The sequence below is a fragment of the Anas acuta genome, chromosome 1 (assembly GCF_963932015.1).
Source record: "Anas acuta chromosome 1, bAnaAcu1.1, whole genome shotgun sequence".
Taxonomy (NCBI): Eukaryota; Metazoa; Chordata; class Aves; order Anseriformes; family Anatidae; genus Anas; species Anas acuta.
Genome location: NC_088979.1, coordinates 106060876 through 106085558, shown reverse-complemented (window position 1 = coordinate 106085558; position 24683 = coordinate 106060876). Strand labels below are relative to the sequence as shown.

At 40.2% G+C, this 24683-nt stretch overlaps 1 protein-coding gene and 2 long non-coding RNA genes across 5 annotated transcripts in view; 1 reads left to right on the top strand and 2 right to left on the bottom strand.

The window, feature by feature from the left end:
* Positions 1-846: 846 nt before the first annotated feature.
* On the bottom strand, positions 847-3913 carry LOC137860692 (uncharacterized). Its single transcript, XR_011099131.1, has 2 exons — positions 1640-3913; positions 847-1605 (listed from the first exon to the last, which is right to left on the bottom strand). It is a non-coding gene; the product is annotated as an uncharacterized lncRNA (long non-coding RNA).
* Positions 3914-6343: 2430 nt separating this feature from the next.
* On the bottom strand, positions 6344-11524 carry LOC137860688 (uncharacterized). The gene is made up of 3 exons (XR_011099128.1): positions 10046-11524; positions 8270-8315; positions 6344-7604 (listed from the first exon to the last, which is right to left on the bottom strand). It is a non-coding gene; the product is annotated as an uncharacterized lncRNA (long non-coding RNA).
* A 5263-nt stretch (positions 11525-16787) lies between these two features.
* Positions 16788-24683, top strand: part of GBE1 (1,4-alpha-glucan branching enzyme 1) — a 169916-nt gene continuing 162020 nt past the window's right edge. For all 3 annotated transcript variants that reach the window (XM_068691224.1, XM_068691217.1, XM_068691208.1), the window contains exon 1: positions 16788-17434. In XM_068691224.1, the coding sequence (XP_068547325.1) occupies positions 16803-17434 (632 nt within the window). In that variant the 5' untranslated portion in view covers positions 16788-16802. The remainder of the gene's footprint in view (positions 17435-24683) is intronic.

Here is a 24683-nt window from a genome sequence, read left to right as displayed (position 1 = left end):
GGCATGCATCTAAGCACTTTAGTAGATTGGAATCCAAGTGCCTAGTCAAAACCATTAATTTCTTTTAGCAAGGAGGCTGTATGAGAAGCTCAATAAAATAAATTACAGAAGAGAAAGAACTATAAGAAAACTTCTTTTCTTCAGTAGTCATGTTCGTGGTATTACCTAAGGATCAACTACAAATGAGGTTCCCACTGTGCAGTGTAATGTGCCTCACAAAGCACTAGACGCTACTTGCCCTGCAGAGAACACACAGACTAAACAAGAGAAAAAGTGTCATTTTCACGCAAACATGACCGTAATTTTAATGTCGTTTGTATTACCTCCTTTTGTTGTATTCTTGCTTACGTATTTGTATTTATATATATATATATATATATATATATATATTTTATTTTTTTTCCAACAGAGAAACCTCTGGTTCAGATTTGTTGACACCAAAAACTACTGCTGAAGAAAAACAGGACATACACCAAATATTGCAACAACCCTGCAGGTTTTACCATGGTATTTTTCTAAAAATGAAGTGCTTTTATTTGAAGACAACAAAGTACATATTTGAAAAGAGTTGCCATCATTAAAACATAATTAAAGTTGTGAAGCCACTAAGCATCTTAAATTGTGGCACAGTACAATATTTATCAGGCTTCAGAACACAATCACATCTACGGCCATCCTGCCATGTTTTGTTTTTTCACTCAGCAAGATTACCCATCTGTCACAGTTTAGTGGAGTTAAACTTACCATCTCTTTATGTGACATATTCTGAGGTGGAAGAGTAGGGATTATAGGGTTGCACTGAAGACCAAGCCAACAAAATGCCAAGAAAACACATGCACTTAAGCATTCCTTTAGAAAGATTTTTTATTTTTTTAATTTTATTTTTTTTTGCTGTTAAAGAATAATGGAGCTAATACGAAACTTTGACAGGCATAAACCTAATGAATAATTCTGATAGTGCAATCTACAGGTGACTCGCAAGCAGTAAATCGAATGGTGTTAATTTAATGCAAGAAATGATCTTTAAAAAGCCAGAAAAAAAGGCAAATGTATAATTCATATGGCTAATATTTGAGGTATTTTGTACGCAAGTCTTCATGTTTCCTGTGTCTACATGTGCATATTCTTTTCACGTGGGTTAAAAATAAAAAAGTACAAATGACCTTCAGTTAAAAACTTGGCAACCATTTCAAATTCTACTTCTAAATTTAACTTTGTCATGTATGCTTATTAAGAATATAATTCATTGCCTGGGTATCTGGTCTGAAATACCAGTATCTATCATAAATGCTGGACAATTTTTCAATGTATCTGCTTTCAGACACTGGCACAGTATCAGCTTCAATGACTAGGTTGAATTCAGGTATTCACAAATGTAACCATAGGCTTTTAATGACAGATTTGTGAGTCTGCTGACGAACTATACTGCTGAAGTTCAAAAGATTTAATATTATTTTGATTTTCTGTCATATTTAGAAGTTGAGTCAGAAAGATCATGTAAGCTGTGCCAAAATCAGAACAAAACATAGCCACCTGTAAAAATACACGAGGATGGCCTTAGCTCACTGTTAAAAGTGCTGTAGTGAGTTTCCCTGTTTCATTTTTCTGGATAGGAAATGTATGCTTTAGGGCAGGAAACAAATACTGGCACCACATTTTTTTTTTCCTAAGAAATTAATGCCTGTAAACAGAGAAGGGTTTTAACATTAGAAACTCAGTACTGTTTAATAGATTTTTTGTATGCTGTTACTTTCTATACTTTCATGTGTCAGAATACACACCTGCACTAAGGTCTGTGTTGCTTGTAAGTCAGGCAATGAATGCAAACATAGTATCTCTGCATAAACCAAACTATGTGGATGAAATCCAAATTTCCTTCCAAATTTAAAAGCAGGAGCTTTAAAATAGAGCAACTTACCTAATAGCTCAACAGATTGAGGACTAGACACGTTACTGCATTTTAGAGCTGAAGGCTCAATTTCCAATACTACCAGTCCAACTACCACAATTTACAAACAGTAGCTACAGCAGCAATGGAAGAGAGAATTGTGCTTGGTGTACACAACCCAGAAACTGAAAATATGCTTGATTGGAGAAGCCAACAATCTCTTAAATGGTGGAAGATCCTCCTAACTGTTTGCTAGTTGTGACCCTGCTGCAAGTGCTGCTTCCTCAAATCATTGCTCATCTTCAGGTTGACCTTCAGAGAGCAGCATGAGCCTCACCCATCTGCCTCCACAAGCTCAGCCTTAAGTGTGGGAGCTTCACAGGTTCTCAAAGCAGTGCTTCCCAGCTGCTGGGTTGAAACCAGGATGCAATAAAAAAAGCTTTCCTTGTTAGTGGCACACTGGGAACCATGTTGAGTCATTAACAAGCAGCAGCTTAACAAGTGGGCAGAGCACAGGGCTGAGGTGGGGGATGTGAAGCAGGTAAGAACTGTTTAGACTAAGCATCTGAAAAGTGATTGCTTGTTTCTGAGCAGTGGAAGGGAGACTCAATAATACGGATCATTTTTTTTCTATGACTGCAATGCAGAAGTTTCTTTGTGCTAATCTTGGCACTGACATTGAAATTGATGTGTGGCCTTTAGGCAAGTCACTTAATCAATGTGTTTGCAAAATGAGGATAATAACATTTATTTGCCTGCCTGAAAAGGATGCTGTAAGGACAGACTAGTTAATGCTGTAAAATGCTATTTACTAGCAATTGCAAGTATTATTTTATTACAGACTTAAACCCCTCCTTGACTGGCAATTGAAATAGCTAAAGATCCAGACAGCAGCCTGAAATGTAAAGGTGGCAGAGGTCTCAGCTAAAGTGGAAGTGGTTAATCCCTTTCCTTTTTGTGGAGCTAATTAGGCTTTAACTGTAGCAACAAATACAGAAAAGTCCCAAGCATGCATGTGCTCTTATTCAGCTACAGAATGAAGACAGAGACTGAGGGAATCGTGTTTGATTCACTGTGTAATTTTCCACAGATAATAGGTCAAGCGAGGAGATGGGTGCAACACAGAAAAATGCGCGTTGAAGCCTTTGTTCTGGGACACAGGTGTCATCGGGTGTTCTGAGGGGGGGAGCACAGCAGATATGAGAAAATTAGATGCATCATTACCATTTTCAACTCAATTAACATCCTTGCTCTTCAGGATTAAATGAGTTTGGTAACTTGCCTTTAGGTATGGCAGGTAAAGGAAAAAAAAGTCCTGAGGGTGAGAAGGATGAATATAACACTATAGAGCAGCAGGAAGTAGATTAGGAAACGAACTGCAATGAACTGTCTGAACTATGAGCTATGCTCTAAGGACAGCCTCAAGAACTCTTCTGAGGCCTCAAACTGCAACCACTTCTCCCACAGAAGTTTCTTTAAGAAGGCTGGAACGTAAGTGGGATCTCTACAGGGTGGCTAAAGGAACAGATCCTTTAGTTTTGTCCCCAGTGAAAAAAAATTATTTTCTGTCATCTCTTATGCTTTCAAAGATCATTCCGTTAAAAACAATCATGCTTAGTTAATGTAGTAGTTAAAGTAAACAGCCCTAGGTTTCTGTAACAGCTGTAGTACAGAGTCATATTTTGATTCTTACTTACACTGAGTGAAACCTAACCAGCAGGAAAAGTGCCTCTGACTTTATTAGAATTTTGGGGGATATCTGCTTCAGGGATATTACACATATCTCAGTTTAATTGTCTGGTATTTTCATGATGAATTTGAATTAATTGAAGAATGAAGGAAGCAGGGAACTGGACTGTGATTGGAGATACTTCCAAGAATATACCAAGAACCACGGAATGAGAAATGGCAGAATTGTTAACTGAGAAATGCCCTACTTTGCTTGTTTCCAGGTTATACCCCTGCTTTTCCATTTTGAGGTTTACAATCAAAACCCATGACAAACCTGGTCTGGGAAGGAATGGGGGTGACAGAGAGAGCTGACTCGCATCTCCAAAGCAGAGGTGAAAAACATGAGGATGGGTGCTGAGTGCTGCAGCTGTGACACTGGCACACCCGAGGCAGGTACACTTCTGATGCTTATCACACTGGTGAAGCTTTACAGCAAGACACAAATGGACAAACATTTCACAGCTTTCTTTAAAATAGTTCTAGGAGAGATTGCGAGTCACTGTATGCTGGTGTAGTACCCAGAGAAGAAGAGTCATGCAGAGACAAATCACAGTTTGTCTTGCCGTGTTAATAGGGACAGAGATGCCTCTTTGGAGCTCAGACAAAAAGTGGTAGCTGTAGGATATTCAAACTAGAAAGAATAAATTTACTGAGATTTAGCAATTTACGGGATGTACTTCTGAGGAGATTTAAATGCAGGAATACAGAATGCAGGATGCTGTAAACTCATCAGGTTTAAAGAAGAGTGTTTCTTGGGAGTTCTGCTATGGGTAGTATGTGGGTAGAGGCCTGTCGCTCAAAGAGACCGTGCACTGAAGAGATTAGTTAGAGGTGAGGTCCAGCAGCTATTCACTTGCCAAGGGAGACAGTACTACTGGATATAAAGGCACTGCTATCTGCCAGTTAGTGAATGCTGAAAAATATTTCTGCGAATATTTGGTCAAATAAGTAAAAGAATATACTCAGACATTTACTGTTCCTTTTTTTTCTTCTTCATGATTATAGTCTTACAGGAACAATAAATTTTCAGTGACTGTCAGAGAAAAATCACTCAGACCAGTGTTTGAACTGGCTGTGCCAAATCATTTAGCACCATCAATGTGAAAACAAGAACAGGAATATTATGCAATTTCAGTCAAAACAAGCCAAAGGCAATCAAATTTCAGGACATGAATGCTAGTACCAGATTATTTGTGGATTGCCTTCCGACCAAAAATAGTGCATAGACAAGGTCTTGAATTTATTTAAAATATTTTAAATAACTGGAGAAAAAGTTTCTGGAAGACTTAATGCTTTGTATTTCCCTTCATTACCAGATTGGTTCACAGATAAGTATTTAAATAATTATTTTGTATTTATTTCTTACTAGCTTTTGTTTTGTTGAAAAATTGGTCATGCTGTTAAAAAAAAAAAAATAGAAGGATGAAAATAAAACATTTTAAATTATGCTTTTTTTTTTCTTTTGCTTTTCTTCACCACTGCAGCAGGAGCAGCAGATATTGTCTTTGGAGAAAAATAACAGAATCTTTAACTAGTCTTGTACTCCCTAATTATGCTGAAATTGTTTATTTAACATTTTTTCCCCTTGTACTATATGTTTTGAAAGTATACCAGAATCCTTCTTCTATACTTTATTTTTCATGTCATGATGAGAGTTACCTGGAGATGCTTATTCTATTTAAAAAATACTACAATTCTGAAAAAATAAATAATAATTTTAAAAAAAAGTACTTTTAATAGGAACAGTGAATCCTTAAATGGATTTTAGACAAGTGCTGTCACTAGGCAATGCAGGGCAGCTACTTGTTCGCTTTGTAATTCTGGCAGTTATCCCTAAATCACACATTTGGCAGTCCATAAACTAGACATCCATCTACCCTGACTTTTAGAGAAATGGAGTGTTTTATTTCAGCAGCTGAATGGAAACTAAGTAAGGCTGCATATATTACTAATTTCTTAGAAATGTATATTATTTGCAGTGCACTGCACACTTGGAGGTGAATGAAAAAAATATTTTATACTTAACAGAAAAAAGCATTGTAACATAAATCTTAAACTGTAGTTATGCAATGATTTTCTCTATGCTGTGGCTAAGAATATGGGAAAGGGTAAGGGCATTCCCATATAAACAAAGAGACGTAGATCTGGTGATGTATGTATTCTCTAGCCCTTTTTCCTTACAAAGAGTTTCTGCATGTGTATTGTAGGAGCATACAAGTGTTTTACTCCTGCCTTCCAGCTGCACATGTTCCTGGCATTGTTCACCTCAAATTTGAAGGTACAAGCACACCGGTAGGTTTACTTGCTACGGTGTTTGCTGTCATCACTGACATTGGTACAAAGCCAGGAATTCAGTAGAGGGGGTCACATAAGGTCCAGAAAAACAGTGGACCAGATCATGAGTTTATTGACTTTTCTAAGTCCTGTGTTCAACTCAGATTCTTTCTGGAAAGAAATGGGTGCTGTTTTGCTTAGCACAGAACTATATATTTTTGCAAAGTTTCGCTCTACTTTCCCTGTTTTGAATTCATTGTACCTAGTTATTTGAGGCAAGTGACAGTTTTAATCTGCAAGAAACTCAGTTTTCATTGATATAGAAGCAAGGTATGTCATTTTGTCAGCAAAGATAAATTCACTGAGTGTTATGGTAATTAATATGTACGTTGGAAAAGGAGACTCTCCATCCTCCTTTAATGAGCTATTCTTAGAACTAAAAGTATTTTCTAACCCGTGATAGGAGAAGGAGATTTAACCTTACCCTGTCAAACATAACAGCTAGATGAAAAGTGTTACAAGAGGGGGAATACCAAGTCATCTCAATTATACAGCACCACATGAAATAATTATATTTGGTTACACTTTAGAAGGGTATGTTCTTGAGGGATAACTTTTATGTATCACACCTCCAAACAGGACTACATTCTGACTCTGTTGCTTTTGATTTTAAATAGCTCACAGTTATAACCTCTGCATATTATCTCTAACGATGAATGACAGTAGTATATTTACAGATACCATATTCTTGAAGATTTTATTAACTATGCAGATTTAAAACAAAAGACATTAAAGCCTTTGTTGAATCTTCTCTAACATAATGGGAAGTTATCAGAGAATATTTTACACTTTTTACTAATAGAGTTAATATACACGTACAATGCAAAAAACTCTTTTGGAAAGAATGAAAAGAGTAAAACATCAAACCCCATTCAGTTAATGTGCAAACCTGCACTCAAAACCGTATATAAAATGTTAACCTGAAATGCACAATGTATCTGTTTCAAACTTACAAAAAGGCTTATTTTCATGTTTCTAAGTGTGGAATAAGTTATAAAATTAATTTAATTTACTCCAGAAGTACAATAGAACCTACCTCAGTTCCCTGCTACTGTGCCAGTGTTGAAAGAACTCTAGATGTTTATGAAAAATTGGTCCCCAACATACAAATAAAATTTTGTGAACAGGACAAATGCTAAAAGCTGAAATACTTAGGTTTATTCTAAATATCGAAAACTAGGGCAAGACACCTGACTAATGGCTTAAGATAACATCTACAAAACATTTCTATACATAAGAAAAACAGTAGATAATGTGATAGTTTTCCTTATTGTTGACTCTTTTTTTTTTTTTTAAATATGAATGCTCGTGCTTCATTCTATAGAAAGGAAATTAGGTAAACAAGAAACAACATATGGCAGTTATTTTTCTGTTGTTGGCAGCGTTGTCGTTGCTGTTGTTTTTTTACAGTTATGAATACTCATGCTTAAATGTACAGAAAAAGAATGACTCCTTGAATGACTCCTTGTGCAACTTCTTACAAAAACAGGTAAATATTTTGACATTTGTATCTCATATTACGCAGTTGCTTTTACCAATATGCAATGAAATCAGAGAGAAGCTGTAAAGCCTATCTCATCCATTCACATAGGGCTCAGTTTTCTTCTGTATAGCTTTGAGTTCCTGAAGGAGAGCAGTGGAACATGACTTACTGTTTAAAAAAAAAAAAAAAAAAAAAAAAAAAAGATTAAAAAAAAACAGCACATCTAAAAAAAGGGGGGGGAGAAGTGTTGATAGGCAGGAGATAAATATGCAAACAAATAAAGCAAGGAGGAAAAAAAAAGAGGTAAATTTGGGAGGTTACAAATTTAATAAAGGCATTATTTACAAAAACGGAGCTAACATGAAAAGTCCTAACATGTGAAAAGAATTATGCTGGAGAAATCAGCTGAAAAGGTTTATTTCAGGCAGTATTATAAAATTCAAATAGAGAGGTCTCCAGAAGACTTCATACAAATCTTATTCTGAGCTGTAAGTAACCCAGCAAAAACCAGTCAACCCAGTAAAACACTTGTTCATGTTGATAACTTGCAGTAGTGCTAGATTGGTTTCAGCCTACCAGAGTATTTGTTTGGCAAGCAGAAATACAGGATTAAAAGCAAGTCTGTTCATTTAAAAATACAAAGAATGAGTATGGTATTTTATAGTGCTAAGAAAAGAGTAAGAAATAAATAGTCTGTCTTGCTTTTTCCACACTTTGAGGATGTCTAATACATGTCACCGTTAGTCAGCTCTTTTAAATGTTAGCTGTATCAGATGACTTCAGCCAGATTGCTATTCACCATGACTGTCTTTTAAAGGTGTGATTGGACTTACTATTTGATTGTACAGGAGATCAAGTTCCTTGAGTACTGGAGGTTTCCTGGATGACAGGAAAGCAGTCATAGTTCACAGGAATTAGATGTATGTACAAAAAACAAACCAGTGAAGATTGAGTATATTTTGCAATGTCAGTAAATAAAAGAATGGAAATAGAACACAGACCTGAGAAGGATTACTAAGTTGTTGGCATTAGGTAACAAATTATATGAACACAAAGAAATTTTTGTTGCATACAGCTAAATGATGTGGTATTTTGAGTCAGATACACACCTACTTTAAAATAAGAGTAGCTAAAAAATGCAATATAAAATCATGTAGGTAACACTTGCTGATAAGTTCTGTAGAGGAACATTTTATGTTCAGAGGATGATGGTCCTGATTTAGAGAATGACTCAGCTCCCAGGAAGGAATCCTTTGTGAGTTTTTCTTGTGCATGTGTTGAAACAGTTGACAACATAAGAGTTACTGAGGAGACAGCTGAAGGAGTGCATAGGCCAAGAAGCAACAGATAAGTTGTGAACTGTAAAAGCAATTCAGTATTTTAACTGCGTGCAGTTGAAACAGAGAAAGGGGAAAAAAAAAATCGATCCTAATAATTTGGACAACAATCTTATCAATGAAGAAATGTCTCCATTTCCATAAACCAATGCATTAACTGCAAAGGGTAAAAGAGCCAAAGACTGACAGAAAAATACCAGGAGAGAATCTCAGTGTACTTTGTGAGACTAAGTTTTAATAGTGGGGGAAGAAAAAGGCACAGAAGACTTTTTAGAGCATTTCTCCTTTGTAGCACACTAATATGGCTGTTAAATTGGACTCCTACTGACCAGAGACAGTGAACTGTATTATTGATTAAAAACCAAGTTAAATTTATAGATGGTTGATATTAAAGCAAAAATATATACACAACAATAATTCCACCTAGAATGCCTTATTAGGAGAGTTAGTGGTGACACAAAGGAAGTAGCAGATAGGTTCCAGTGCACTTACTGGTCCGTGTATTCTCATTTATCCGACCGTAATTTTTCATATTCTTTGGGGAAAAAATGGAATAAAGACAAAAATATTTGTAATCCTTCACCACAAGAAAGCATATAGAATACTTAAGTATTTCTACAGGATATTTATCTGAGAACAGTGAGTTAGTGTAAGGGGATAGCACACAATCAGCTGATTTGCTCATGGCCAACAGTGACAGATACAGAGCTTTTCATAACCTATGTTAAAATTTCAGCATAAATTTGACGAATGCTGTAAAACCAGAACAAACAGGAAGAGATACTGGATTCAAGGATCTGATATTTTTCATTGACAAACTGCTTTAGTGCAGGCAGACTGTATAATGGGCTTTATGTATTGCAACATTATAAATGTTCACAATATCTTCCATTTATAGATGTATTACTTGAGTAGCTAAATGACAAATACGACCTTATGACACAATTGCTTCCAGTTTTATACAGCTCTGCTGACTATGTATTTCAGCAAAACTACTGTGAATTTGAAAAAACAGCTGCTACTTTCTGCATTTGACTTGATGATAAACACCTGTGTCCTGGATTCTCCACTAAGGAATTACAATTTTATATTGCTAAAATTACTGACTTAGGCAGAATTAACATTTGTACGATAGTGGAATAAAATAGCAGAGAATTGGATGATAGATATCTGTTGAGAACCCCAAAATAAAGATATTTTTTAAATATTCAATCTAGCTGAGAATCAATGATAAGGTGTAAGGAAAAAGTTTAAAAATAAAAGCAAACATACCCAAGACTGAAGAGTTACAACCACCATTGCAAATATCATCGTTCTTCTTGTGAAGGCCTCAGGGTGATGACAATGTGTAAAGCAAGCCCCCTCTTCTCTGCATGAAGAAGACTTAAACTGTCAACCTCAGGTCCTAGAGGCTCATTGGAAGGGAGAACACAACACCAGAGAAGTGAGGCTTTTCTGATTATTAATCTGATAATTTGTACTGTTAGACTGTTAGATATTTACTGGATTTACACTATGGACTAGCACTATGTATGCAGCATAGCATACAAGCCACTGAGTGTAAAGAATCAGTGCAGAACGTGGGGAAACCTTTCTGTGAACCTTTCCGCTGTGTTGATGAGTAGCCGTCTGCAAAATCTTTGTGGGCAGAAGCCTGCGGTCATCACGGAAGAAAGACCAGGAATGCAGCCAGTGTGCAGTCCTGTGTCCTAGCAGGTAGCTCATTTACAATGTAACAAATGAATTTTGGCAGCCCAGGTGATTCAAGATCACTAATGATCTGAGGAAAGCTGACAGTTTGCTGAAGGTTTGAGAGAAAGAGGAGAAAATAGGTAGCAGTCTGAGCAAGCTCATGCTAGGCAGACACTGGATAGAAGCCTGAAGTTTGCTGATATTTGCTTTAAAAGCCTCTGATTGTAGTCCTAGGTGATCAGAGATTTTTGTCTCTGCTCCATTCTCATGACTCAGCTGAACAGAGATTTTGGTTTTATTATGGCTTACCTGTAAAGGACAAGGCCATTGACTGGGTACAGAGGAAGGAGAAAAACAAATCCAGTCCCTTACTGGACATTAGCACTGCTCCTAGAAACATCCATCGTCCTACCCTTGGAAGAAATGGCTAAGGTAAGGAAATGTGGTATTCAGCAGGGACTAAGACTTTGGGCTCCACGTTCTTGCAAAATAGCTAGGTCCTGCAGTGGAAACCGATTATTATGAGTGGATGCATAACGCTGTGTGAGTTTAAAACAGAAGACCAGAATTTGAAAGATTGCATCATTATCATGATCAGAAGCCAAAAAAAAAAAAAAAAAAAAAAAAAAAGGCAGAGATGTATGAGAAGCAGAAAAAGTTGTCATGCTCTGTTTAAAGTTTTATGTACTGTAGAGATGGACAAGCCTTGCGTTAGGACAGAGATGTATTTAAACAGCTGTAGTGGCTGGCCTGGGCACAGGGCTGCATTTAGTTTTGTGGCTGGTAGGTATCAGCACAGCATGGAATGAGGTAGCAGCCTGCATGAGGGAAGAAGTGATCTAGGGAACTATAAACAATAGTAAATAATAAAAAAATAATAATAAAAAAAATAATAATCCAAGGGAACGGATGACTTAGAGGCTATAAAACTGTTATTTTTGTGAGTATTTACACTCAAATACTCTTCTTTAGAAAAAGTGGCAAAAGGGAGAAGACAAGGTTAAGAAGCAGCAGCAAAGTAATCCATGTGCATATGCAGTGGTAGGAAATAATGTAGCAAGAAAGGAGTTGGACCTAGCACAAACCAACATCCAAAGCAGCGTGAGAAAACTGGGGAAGATGCACACAGCGCCACTATCTGCAACAAGGCCCCTACTGGATCGCTAACTGAAGACTGACATAAGGAAAAAGGCAATGAATCCCTCTCAGTCAGAGCCCAAAAGGTTTACGCTTCACCTTTACAGACTCCAAATTACAATTTGATCACTGGGGAAGGCGTACTGTCCTGATGGGACTAAGGGGCAAGTGGAAAACGAAGAGCCTGGATGTTGCCGTAGAAAATAATATAACGCAGAAAGATTGAATATACCTGGCACAGGCTGTGATTTGTGCAGTTTAGAAGGCTGTCCTGATTAAGCAGACAGGGGAAGAGAATGAAGTGCTAACAAAGAAGTTGAATATGCAAGCAGTGGAAACCAGAACTGCTGCGAGAGCTGTGACTGCTGATGCGTGATGCCCTGCTGCAGAAGCTGATCATGCAAAATGGGAGAGATATCTGCACTGAGTGGTTGGTTAAACTAAAATCAGATTGGGCAGTGATATCAACCGTTTCTTGACTGGAATTAGAAGACCGAATCCAACACCAGAGAGAATTTTGAGAGGGAAACAGAAGGCTCAAAGAAATACCAAAAAGGAAGGACGTTTGAAAGGAGGAACACTAAAAGCTATCAATCCTTAAACAATTCTCATTGAATTGGGATAACAGTAATTCAGAAAAACAAAAGTTAACCTTATAATATGTGATTGTAATTAATGTCTCAAACCCAAGGTAAATATATATATATATATATATATATATGTTTAATTGCAGAGACTGATGTTTAAAATATAAAATGTTTACCACTTTGTTACAAAGAAGAAGTGAAACGAAAGCAAAACAAAAACAGATGGAGGATTACTGAAGTGATCTAATAATACAAAGTAAAATATTCTTACTAAGTAGTAATGAAGTAGTTATTTTATTACAATGTGCTTCAACACAAAGTATTCTTGAAACAAAATTGCAGCTAATGAACCTGAATATCCATAAAACTCGTACAGGGAGAGCTGCTCTAGCCTGGCTAAGTTGAACTATTAATATAATACTGCAAGCTGCATATTGCTCAGTTTTCTTTAAATGTGTAGTAACTATGATATGTGCGTAGAGGAAAAGGGAAAATGCTACTTTTAACTAGTAAGCCATGGCTAAAAAAAAAAAGGGGGGGGGGGGAGGGTGTAAAATATGAACCTAGGTAGTTAGACAAAAGGATCCAACTTAAAGGTTCCATCTCCAAGCAAGAGAAATCCTGTTTCTCTGTGTGAAGACAGATGTACTTCCTATTAACCTATGCTTATCTATGCTCCTAACAAACGTGTATGTATTTGTTATGGATGAAATTTTTTATATGCATGAAACACAAAATGTTGAGTACTCTAAAAAGAAAATAGCAGAAAATAGCAGTAGGCCCTTGCAGAAGGTTGCTACCATTGGCAGTAATGACTTTTGAGAAGCATGTGTACAGTTATATATACAATAGCATATATACCACCTCCATAAATGTTATGGTATTCTTAAAGGCATCCTTTACTTTGTATCTATGAAATCTTTTACAAATTCTTACTTGAAACTAATGACGTTCTGCTAAATTGATTTTTATTTTTTTTTTGGTGAGATTCATAGGCATTTTCACAACGGATACTGTTTTACATCTGCTGATATTTTTTTAATTGGTATCACACTATGAGGTATCATCTGTGTAAACGGCTACAAAAGATATTTACATTTATTTAATACTCTGTTATAGGAAATAAGGACACCAAATCATATTAATACTGCAACAACGCGAAAGCAAAAAGCAGCCATTAGCTGGAACTTTCATGTTGTTGGGCTGTGCTTTCATTCTTTTCTGCACAGTAAGTGCAAATGGCATTCCAATCAAGCACATTTAGTGGAGTTCGACAACCCTGAAGCTGGCTTTCTAGTAGTTCAGATTGCACATTGCTTTTGATCTTTAAAGACATGTGTTACTTAAAGCTCTTGATACCACACCAGGGCAGAAGTAAGACCTAAAAAGACAATCTCGATGAATAATATATTTCTTAAACAATAAATTTCTTATTTATTAAAAAAAAAAAAAAAAAAAAAGAAAAAGAAGAATCAAGCCAACAAAAATGAACACCCCACACCCACAAACTAATTAAGGACTATATTAATGGATTCATGGAATGTTTAATTTTCAAGGTTTTGTGCTTTAGTGTTTGTATGTAATCAAACGGTCTTGTCCTTACTAGAAGTGCAAAACTCTGTTTAAATTACAGAACTGTGACATGCTGTTGAGCTATAGCAGCTGTGCAACATTGCCCATTTTTCCCTCTGTGTCTCAAAAGGGCCTTGGAGAGTTCAAAGACAGGGATAACTGGCTTGCTTAATCTCCATTCCCAACATTTGACCTGCCTGTGAAGACTACCCAGGTTAAGTGATAATTAAGAAACGTACTGGATGTTTGCAATGTCCCCTTAATGTCTATACTGGAATAGAAACATGGTATGCATCATCACTGACTACTGCTCTCTTTCTCTCCCTGCAGGCTAGAAGGCAGATCCAGCAAACAGCGCATTCCAGTCTGAGAACCAGGATGGTGGGGAGAATCTGATCCAGTGCCTCAATTAAACCAGGTGCCTAACAGAACCCAGATCATATTGTTTAGCATCTCCATCATCTTTGCAACAAGCAAAACTGACGTACTGCATGATGTGAGTAGTCAGTTTTCCTTTCTTCAGTGCTTTTCAGATCTTGAATGTTCTTTAATCCAAACCTCCTTCTGTTTGAACTTTGCATATAAACTATTATAAAAATTGTGACTATTCAGTTATTGCACAGCATGCAATTGGGGTTGGAACTAGATGATCCTTGAGCTCCCTTCCAACTCAGGCCATTTGGTGTTTCTGTGATTCTATGCAACGTTTTAAAGTAGACATAACTTAATCACGAGCATCCATTGAAAAAATAGTTTAGAGTGGATTGATATACTACATCCTCACTGGTAACTGGCTGCGAGGCATGTACTTCAGGCGTCACTCCTTTATGATCCATTATTGTGTGCCCAGAAGAGCAGTTATTACCATCCACCCTCTTTCCTGTTTCTGCTGGCAGGTAGCAGCAACTACTAGCTTTGTACCAGTCCTGGATGAATGCATAAAGAAGCATTCAGTCACTGTGACAATTCATGGTTTGAACAGCGTTTTTGCCTCTAGGTGGAAGATGAAATGGCAGTGTCCTGAGAGCCAGATTCAGCCTCAGAGTCTCAGCCAGATCGCATTGTAATAGGTGAACACAATAATATATGCCTTAGTGTCTTTGAGTTTGTTCTGGTTTCAGCTGGGATAGAGTTAATTTTCTTCCTAGTAACTGGTATGGTGCTGTGTTGTCAATTTTGGATAACGCTGTTAACACACCAGTGTTTGTTGCTGGGGAGCAGCGCTCATGTAGAGCCAAGGACGTCCCAGCTCTTGGTGCTGCCCTGCTAGCGAGGAGGCTGGGGGTGCACCAGGAGCTGGGAGGGGACACAGCCAGGACAGCTGGCCTGGGCTGCACAAAGGGATGTCTCACACCATGTGGTGATGTGCTGAACAATAAGACTGGAAAGGTTGGCCAGTGGGAGGCCACCACTGCTTGAAGTCTGGCTGGGCATCAGTTGGTGGGTGGTGAGCAACTGCACTGTACATAACTTGCTTTGGATATTCTTTTATCAGTATATTTTCCCTTCTTTTTCTGTCTGGTTAAACTGTCTCAATCTCAATGCGTGAGTTTTACCTTTATCTTTTTTTCTGATTCTCTCCCCTATCACACTTGGGAGTGTGCAAACGGCCGTGTGCTGCTTAGCTGCCTGCCAGGTTAAACCACAGCAGAGTTACCTTTGACAAAGTAAGCAGATAAAATCATGCCCAAGTAAATGGAACATGAACAGATAAACTGGAACATGAACGGATACAAATGGAATGGTTATCAATTTCCCAGTTCTCACAGGGTATTAAATGTAGCATTTGGGCTTGATCTATTTACAGGGACTGGGGCAATTTGCAGAATTTAACTTCCCGAAGTTTAGGGTTGCTTAGATGTGAGGCTTGATACTGTGCTATTTCAACTCAAAATCTTCCAAACAAAGACTAAGACAGGGTCCCCATCTCCAGGGAGTTAGAAATCACAGTAATATTCCTACTGTTTATACAAAATGCTAATGCTAATTTATAAATCTCTCTCTTGTTTTTAACAGCTAATAATGGCACTGTGAACCTGCTTGAGCTTTCTGACAATGAAGAAAACCAAAAAGACTGGGCAAAGAATGAAGCTCCTGTTTCCTGTGCTAGTGAATTCAAAGACTGTATGTAGGAATTGCCCTCCTCCTTCCACTTCAGCAGCAGGCAACCTCTCCACTACAGCTGGAAGCCTCAAAGCAGCAGCACAAGTAAAACGTAAGCTATTGTGACAAACAAGTTCCTGGCTCTTGATAATCAGCTGGATTTTCTCTCGGTTTAGCTTGCCCTGCTAGTTAGCTGTGAGAATGGCAGTGACACATTTGCAAAAGAACACATGATGTGCATAGTATGATGTGTGAAATATGATGGTAGGGTTACTACACTGTGGTTTAACGCAGACACTGGAATCACTGCCACGCAGGCAGTTTTGAGATGCACAGGTAATACTAAAAGCAGGTTTTCAGCCCTCACTAAGAATGAAGAAATGGTGGACACTGGGAAGAAAAAAAAAATAAAAAAATCCTGATCTATCAGAACTGAATACTATAGGTAACTCTGTTATATCATAGATGCTAGTTCTTTAACAAAAGAAACAGAAACCGCTTAGGCCTTCTGCTGGGGCAAGTTTTGTAACTATTTCCTACTCCTGTTTCTTAGGACAGAGAATACTTGTTCTCCCTAAGGAAAAAGGACAACAGTACTGAATTTTTTGCCTGTGTAGTTGTAAATTGCTGCAAGGAAGGAAATACAGTGTAGTTAGTTAAACGTAACAAATCATTTTGGAAACTTTCACTGTAGCCAATTTTGGGCAAAGTTATAAATGAACTGCTAATGTTTGTGACGTGCTGTCAGTTATCTGGCAGGCAGGCATGGAAAGCCGCACTAAAATTCAGAGGAAGCCAAAATGGGAGATGAGTTACAAACTGAGGATAACAGTCTCCGAGATGGTTGTGGAAGTGATGTGAAGTACCTTGGAGCTGAAAAGTTTATAAACCGTGGCTAAAAGGCATGCAAAAGAGGCCTCTGAATACACGTCGTCACTATGTGTCTAAGCAAAGTATTAATGTTGGACCTTAAAAAGAACAAAAGCGCTGAAGTTTGGCCTAGAGGCAGGGTCAGGCTGGTGAATAGCTGCCTCGGGTATCTGGTGGCCTACCCAAAAATGAGCCACACTGATACCGGGCCAACAAGTTCCCTGACAACCTCCCCCTGCTGTTCACCGGCATGTACTAGGATCAGCCGAACTCATCTTCCTGTGTCTCGGGCTCTTTTGCCCCCCCCGAGGCACCGCTTTGCAGTGCACAGGCGGTGTGTGAGCGCTCCCGCACGCCCTCAGAGCTCCTATCACCCCGTCCCCTCCGCCGCCAGGAGCACCGCTGGCTCCCCTCCCTCTGCTTCGCTTCTCGCCGCCTCCCCGTTCAGGGGGGAGGAGGAGGAGGAGGAGGAGGAGGAGGAGGCGCCCCGCGAGCTGCCCCCGCCGGTGGGCGGCTCCGGGAGGCCGGGGGTGCGCGTCCCGCCCGCCCCGGCTCTATATAGCGGCCGTGCCCGCCGCCGCCCGGCCGGGGCGCACAAAATGGCGGCGGCCAGCACGCAGGGCCCGCGGGCGCCCAAGCTGGCGCAGCTGCTGGAGCGGGACCCCTACCTGGCCCCCTTCGAGCAGGACTTCCAGCGCAGGTACGGGCGGGGGGCGGCGGCTGCCTCCCCTCCCTCCCCCTGCTCTGCTCTCCCTCCCGGGCTGCCGGTGGGCTGTCCCTCCGCCGGGGCGGCCCCGCTCCCTCCGACGGCGACGCCCCCGCTGCGGGCGGGGCCGCCGCTGCCGGGTGCCGCTGAAACCCCCCGAGCAGGGGCCGGGGCGGGCTGGAGGGGCCGCGCTGGCTGTGAATAAACATCTCCTCAGCCTCTGCTGCTTCTTTCTGGCGCGCCCCTTCCTGCGCCTTTCCGCGGTGTGCGGGGTTCGCCAGGCCCGGCCGGCCGAGCAGCTGCTGGAGGGGGCCGGGTGTCCTCCCCCGCGGCTCCCTCGCTGCTGGGGGTGGCGGGGAGGCGAGAGGGAAGGGGAGGGAAGGGAAGGGGAGCTCGTGAGGTGCTCACCTTGCTGTGGGACACAGCACACCGCCGGCTTGCTGCTGCTCGGTGTCCCGCTGGTTCCTGGCAGAGAGCGGTAGCAGCGAGGGAAGGGGCTTGTGAAATGGGATTAGGAGTTGAGTAAACTGCTAGGCTGGTGTATCGAGCGCTTTCCTCAAACTAATCTCTTAATGACACAATAACAGGGTTTTAAACAATGATTTCTGGCGGGCTTACAGTGCTGTATGCAATGCTGTAAAACACCTAATTCTTTCAGTAGGCTGCTAGGGTGTAGGAAGTAATGAGTAGATCTCTTAATAAAAAACATTTATTAAATGATTGGGGAGCCCTAATGCCATCTAAGTGTCACACTGTGGATAGCAGTGTTTGCGTTTCAGGGAGTAGCACGGCAGAGCTGAATGTGGTGAGTTTGCAAAACTTTTGTGTACTTGTCGTGCAATACTCATCCCAGCTTCCAGGAGCAGTGTCAGATCTGCGTGGTGTGGAGCTTTGTGGCCTGTGTGCCAGGCCGAGGAATCCTGATGCCTTCAACTGGCTGCTACATGAAGACGTCCCACGTGTCTGTCATTCTTTGCCAGGTTTTCTGTGCCTTTCCTAGCCCTTTCTGAGATGGGAATTGGAGCTGAAAGCAGTCCTTGAGTTGCATACTGTATGGATTTAGTACAGTTACATAATGATATGGCACTCGTTTAACTAATCCTTCATGTAAAAGTGTGAAGGAAAATAAAACCTGGCAAGCTGTCTAGAAGCAGAAACATATTTACCTTTTGAAGCTCCAAGCATATGTACAAAATAAAGTTGCATGTATCATCTTAAAACCTATTGACAGTATGCTCTTGTACCTCTAGAAGGATAGCATGTATTTTAAGTGGTGACTTAAAGCTTGGACCTGCATTTGTGGGGCGTATCATTAAACAACCCAGTGAATTAATGTGCCCCATATAGTGTAGGAAAGGCTATGAAGAGGCAGCAGTGAATCTGCTGTGAAGGAGATGTGTGTGTTAGCTGATCAACTCAGCTCCTTGCCATGGCCTTGTGGTCACAGGGTGGGAGGACCATTCTTAGCATGCGTTGTGCTGTTAGCAATTCTTCCAGTGCAGGAAAGTCGGATGGAAGTGGTACCACTCAACTCCTGAATTGGTAAGTTTCTTATTCCTTCTGATACTATGGGCAGGCCTTCTCTACCTCTGCTGCAGTTGACACCACCACCCCTGCCTGCCCAGTAGTATGTCTTTCCACTAGAATAGTTCAAACAACAAAAGTGCAGGCGCTTTGTCAGTTCTCCGCATTGAGTTGTTCCTGAGAAAAGGGAGGAGAGAGAAATGTTGTGCCTGGCACCCTCCAGCACCAAAAGTGTTTTTCTTGCTTGGACTGGGAAGATTTGAGAAAGGAGTAAAACAGATTTGGTCAAATACAATACATATCGGTGCTTTGTGTAGTAGACTAAATTTCTTAAAGCTTATAATGATGTTGACACATTAAACAAAGTAATTAATCCACAAAATTCCCCCTCAGTCCTGACAGCTAGCACACTGTGTATAACCTAAAGAAATAAAAACTGGAGATTTTGACAGAGGATTAAGGATGTTTGAGAAACAGGCTTGTTTTTTTTTTTAACATATCTGTTGAGATCTTTTTACGATGTGTTGTGCAAACCGCCACAAAAACAGCCCTTCCTTCGCCTCGCATACTGGCTATGTGTTCTTCTAAAGACTGGAGGGGATATAAAAGATTTGGGCTCTATTTCTGGCTGTGGCATCAGCAAGTTGTTGACTCACCCCTTGGGCGGCAGTCTGCCTGCTGTTTATCCGTAGCATCACATTAGCCTAGATTATTGCTAGCGGAAAATTTCGTAACTTTTTGTGCCTGGCCGTTGCGAGACACACAGCTAACTTCACTATGATGGCTTGTTCTCCTGCTTAAAGTGGGGCTATTTCTGCTTTTGCATCAGGCCGTGCAAGACCGTGTAGGGTTGTGCTGTGTCTCTGAGGATGTGTTTCCACAGCCGCCTTGGGCAGCCTGTCCCAGTGTTTGGCTATCCTTGCTGTGAAGATTTCTGTCTTAATGCTGTAACTTCTCTTGCTGCATTTCTGGCTGTCTCAGGTCTCTCTTCTGTGTGCTGTGGACAGGAGCCTGGCTCAGCCTTTTCTCCAAGCATTTCCCCTCCCACCTGCCCCTTTGGTAGCTGAAGGCTGTAAGCAGGCACGTGCCACTCACACCTCCCCAGGGTTAGTTTTTCCTTCTGTAGTCAGAAGAAGCCAGCTGTCAGGCTCTGCCTATGTGCCATAGGTGGTAGAAGCTGGACAAGGAACAAGAAGCTTGCTTGCTTTCTACAGAGGCTGTAGCCTGTCCTTGAGCACCCATGCTTTGCCAGGCTCAGGCCTGTCCTGTTGGAGCTCCCATCCACCTCTGCTACCCCAGAGAGGTGACTGTGCCACATGGCACCGTGCTTCAGGCCCAGATCTTTGTGTGCTTTTTTATTTATTGGAGAGGGTGGTACTGAAAGGTACATGGGCTTTACGTGCATCAGCCTGGATTCTGCACAGTGATGCAGTTATGCTGATTCATTTTGAGAATTGCCAGATTCATGATGAAACAACTCATGATATTGCCTTGAGTTCTGAAAACACCCCTTTTTGGTTTTGAGGGCTGCTTTCTATAATCTCTCTTCAAATATAATTTCCTGATTTAGACAGCTGACTTCATTTCTCAAGAATTTAAAAACAAAACAAAACAAAAAAAGCACTGAATTATTGGATTGTGATACTTAAAGTAACAAGGATAGTCTAATTGTAATGCAACACATCGCTTTCAGATGTCTTGATTTAAACTATGCCGGTTTAGTGTGTGTGTGCATGTTTATTTGTATAAAAATATGTAGTTTAATCAGCAGAGCTGCTTAGCCATCTCAGGCAAGCCTACCTTAAGAAAAGTACATCTATCTCTGCTCATGTGACTGCTTCTGTATGTGATTTCATATACATTAAAAAAAGCATATGCTGAGAAAAAAGTATAGGTGTTATGATGCATCTCTTTCTGTTGGGTTGTAGTGGAAGGAATGGGAGCGTCTTTTGTAAGAAGAAACAGAAAATATTTTTACATTACCTGGAGTTGACAGCAAATGTTTATGTGGATTTTATTTGTGACAATTTAACATGAAGGAAGGGTGTTCTTTAAAGAAGGAATGGATGTGTAATGTTAATAGCGTGCAAGTTTTTGGTCTTCTGTCCTTCATCAGCTGCATTTTCTTCTGTCTTAATTTGCCATGATTCACCTGGTAAGCAGGGAAGACATCCTAAATTTGAAATTAAATCTGCCTGAAGTTTTCAACTGTTACATCAGCTCTTTGAGACTTGAATAAGACTCCATTAACATTAGCTTTCTTAATGGTTACTATTAATTACTCTGTTTACTTTTCTGGTAAACAGACCTTTCTATTACTTTGAAATATGTCTTCAGGTATGCACTTAAATTCTCTGGCTCCCACTGTTTGGAAACAGCTCCCTAACACAACCTTAACGATTGTAGCTGTAGCATTCAAATGATATTAAAAAAGATTTGTGGTTTTGATGTCTGTTTGGACACAGGGCTTGTTGCTGAAGGAGATGATGTTTTCTGCTTACATAATGTGCTCTACCTCTGAATTTTTAATTTGTTCTGGCAGATGAGTGAAATGAGGCCAGCCATACACGGTACAGCTAGGAGGAGATGTGCATCTTGAATAATTTTGCATGTAGCTATTTAGAAGTACTTGCTGCAGAACTGGTCTTGCTATTACTAGTCCTTCATTCATATAGAAGATATGTCATCTGTGTTTGAGAGGGCTTTAAACCCTGATTAGCAGAGGCTGTCAAAGCTGCCTAGCCTGGGTTTGGCTTTGAGTGCTTGATACTTCAACCAAACTTCCTTGTAGTTACATCTAATCAAGCCTTGATACTACTAGCTGTAAGCTGACACTGCTGAAATCTTCCCCTTTCAAGCTGTGTTCTCCCCCATTAGTGGTCTGCAGACTCTGCATCAGTGATCTGTAGTGTTCCTCAGGTGGCCTAATGACTTCAGCCATCAAACTTGTGAAGTCACATCTGTTCTCATCTGCAGACCAGGACCCCTCATATTCCAAATCTTGGGACATATCAGCATGCATCTATAAAACATGAAGTGGTCTGAAACACTTTGTTTCACAGTCCGGATGCCTTGATAGGATCGAAGTGCTACCCTAAAGAAGGGCTACCTAAAATGTGATGCTAGGACCTTGTTAAGCCACAAGTGTGGCGTATGGACTACCGTGGTTGAATGAGTGACTAATGGGAATAAATGGGCTTCTGGTGACGCATCTCTGGTCATGTCTATGCAAACGGTGGTTTGGGGGTAGAAATAGAAATCTGTAATTCCTCTTTCCTCACAATACCTGATTGTTGACCCTGGGTTGTGTGCGGTATTTTGTTTGGGGAGGAAAGCAATCCTTTAACTATTCGTAGTGAGCCATTCAGCCCTGACCTGCAGACATGCTGTTCAGAAGTTGAAACAAGAATCTACTTAGAAAAACAATCTAACAAAAAACCCCCAAGTGATAGCCTTTGCATAGGATATCACTGTTCTAAATTGTTTGACCATCTGTGATATGTTTTCCCACAAGTATTTTGTTAACTCTCAAGTGTTATTTAGGCTAAAGACTTTGTATAATTTAGTATGTATTTTTAGTCTTTTACCTCTTAGAACATAATTGGCTCAATTAAAACCATTAATGCCTGTGGTGTAATTGCATTTTATGGAGTTACGAACTGGTATTAGAAAATGCTGCCCATTAGAGTTTTCTGCTGTTACAATGTGCATGCCTTATTATATTTTAGTAGCCCCTGCAACTGCCTTTTTACTCTGCTAACTGTATAGTCTTCAGTAAAAGCTTACTTTTTGAATAGTTCAGTTTATAGAGTAAATGAGTAAAAATGTACTACTGCACAGCTTCAGTCGTTATATTGACTAAAGCTTCAAGAAGGACATTGGTTTGTTCAGCTAGGCAAAACACCTGCCATGGTGTTTGATCATAGGCATGGGTTGTGAAAGAAAGGGAAGGTCCCATTTCTTTTAAGGTGTTGCTGAGTTTTTCATTAAGACTGGGATGTCTACTCAGTGGCTTTAGTAGCTGGATCAATTAGCAAGGTATCTGTCAATTGGCTTAGAGGTTTCTGGTGGTGTTCTTAGATATCACCACCCTTTCAATAGGGAAGTATTTGCCATTCCCCAGTTTGTATTTATCTACTATCTGATTACTGCTGCTTTACTATGTTTTTTGATTTTTTCTACTTTTAGAGATGCACAGTAGTGGGTACTTGAAGAGGTATTGAAAATGAAAAAACACGGAATTAGGTTTGATAGGACTGAGTGGGAAGGCAGCTGTTGGGGTCTCAAAAGTTTGGGAATGATGGCTGAAAAGAATTACTTGGATGGCATCCTAGTCATGGGCAATGGTTGGGAGTGAGGTAGAAATCTGGGTAACATACATTGCTGTCCCTTCTTTTTTCTTCTGGCATCCGGTAAGTACAGCAGACTTCTGTTGAACTACTCGGAATGATTCTAGAGCTGTGTAGAAAAACAATACCTGCAGGTTCAATGAGCTGTATGCGTCTGCATTACTGTGCTTGTTAGGATGGTCTTGAGCATTAGGGTCAACAACCCTGACAAGCTCAGCCAATTGAATAATTGATGGCCTCTAACTTTTAAGCCTGTGAGGGGAAGTACCTGAGCATGATGAACATAGCGGTGTTTGGGAGCTTGTCTCAAACTAGCTCTCATCTGATGTTACGCAGTTTTGCAATGCACTGAAGTTTACTTGCTTTATCTGTTGTAGAAAGTAGTTGTGATGGGCTGAGACATAAGTGTTATCTAAAAGACTTAGAGGAAATAGTAGCCTAAAACCAGAAGCACCAAAAAATAGGGCCATTGGATTAAATACGATTTCAAGAAGTTGGGATGAGCACAACATGTGCAATAACCACATACTTAAGTCTTATCGGCTAAGACTAGGAGTTGCGATTCCTGAAGGAAATACTAAGATGTTAGGAAGACGTTGACGCAATGCAGCTTGGAACTGGCATTGACACGCTGACACTGAAGTGTTCAGTCTGTACTGGGTGCTCCTTCTCAGGCACTACGGTGCCATTGACTGCAAAACCAGGCACATACATGTAGTTGCTGGTGTGATGGGTTCTTGTCCGTTCCAGGCTGAGTTGGCCAAGCGCAGGGTATGCAGTAAAGGACCCGTTATAAAGTCAAATAAAGACTGAGCTGCGACCTCTTGGAGTTTTGAGCCGCTCTGAGGGGTTCAGCTGAGAAACCTGCTCTTCCTGTGGGACTGTTTAAATAGCAGAAAACAATCGAAAAGATCTATGGCTTTTTGTACAATGATTTGATTCAAACTTTAATAACCCTCTTTCCATAACGAATGTGAATAGTCTTGGGAATACACTTAAAAGGGAGGCAGTTAAGCAGTGGGTAAGGTGCTTGATAACTGCTTTGCAGGGTGTGTTCTTACACTGGTAACTGTGTCTGTGTGTTTTACTTGTCCTTACTCGAGGATCTGCAACCACAGATGTCCAGCACAAATCTCGTCTTCACTGGACTTGGGTACCTGCACCTTGCTTGTTTGCACTGGCAATTGCTAGAGTTGGGCAGCCTCCCCTCAGGCTCCAGTTGTTTTTGCTGGGTAATAAGATGTTGTGTGCATGGTAGACTTTCACTTCAGCTGGTAATCTATGCTTTACATAAATGCTGCTGCTGCTCCAGTATTTGTGACATTCACATGTTTTCCATTGAGAATGGGAGAGATGTATTCATAGTGTTA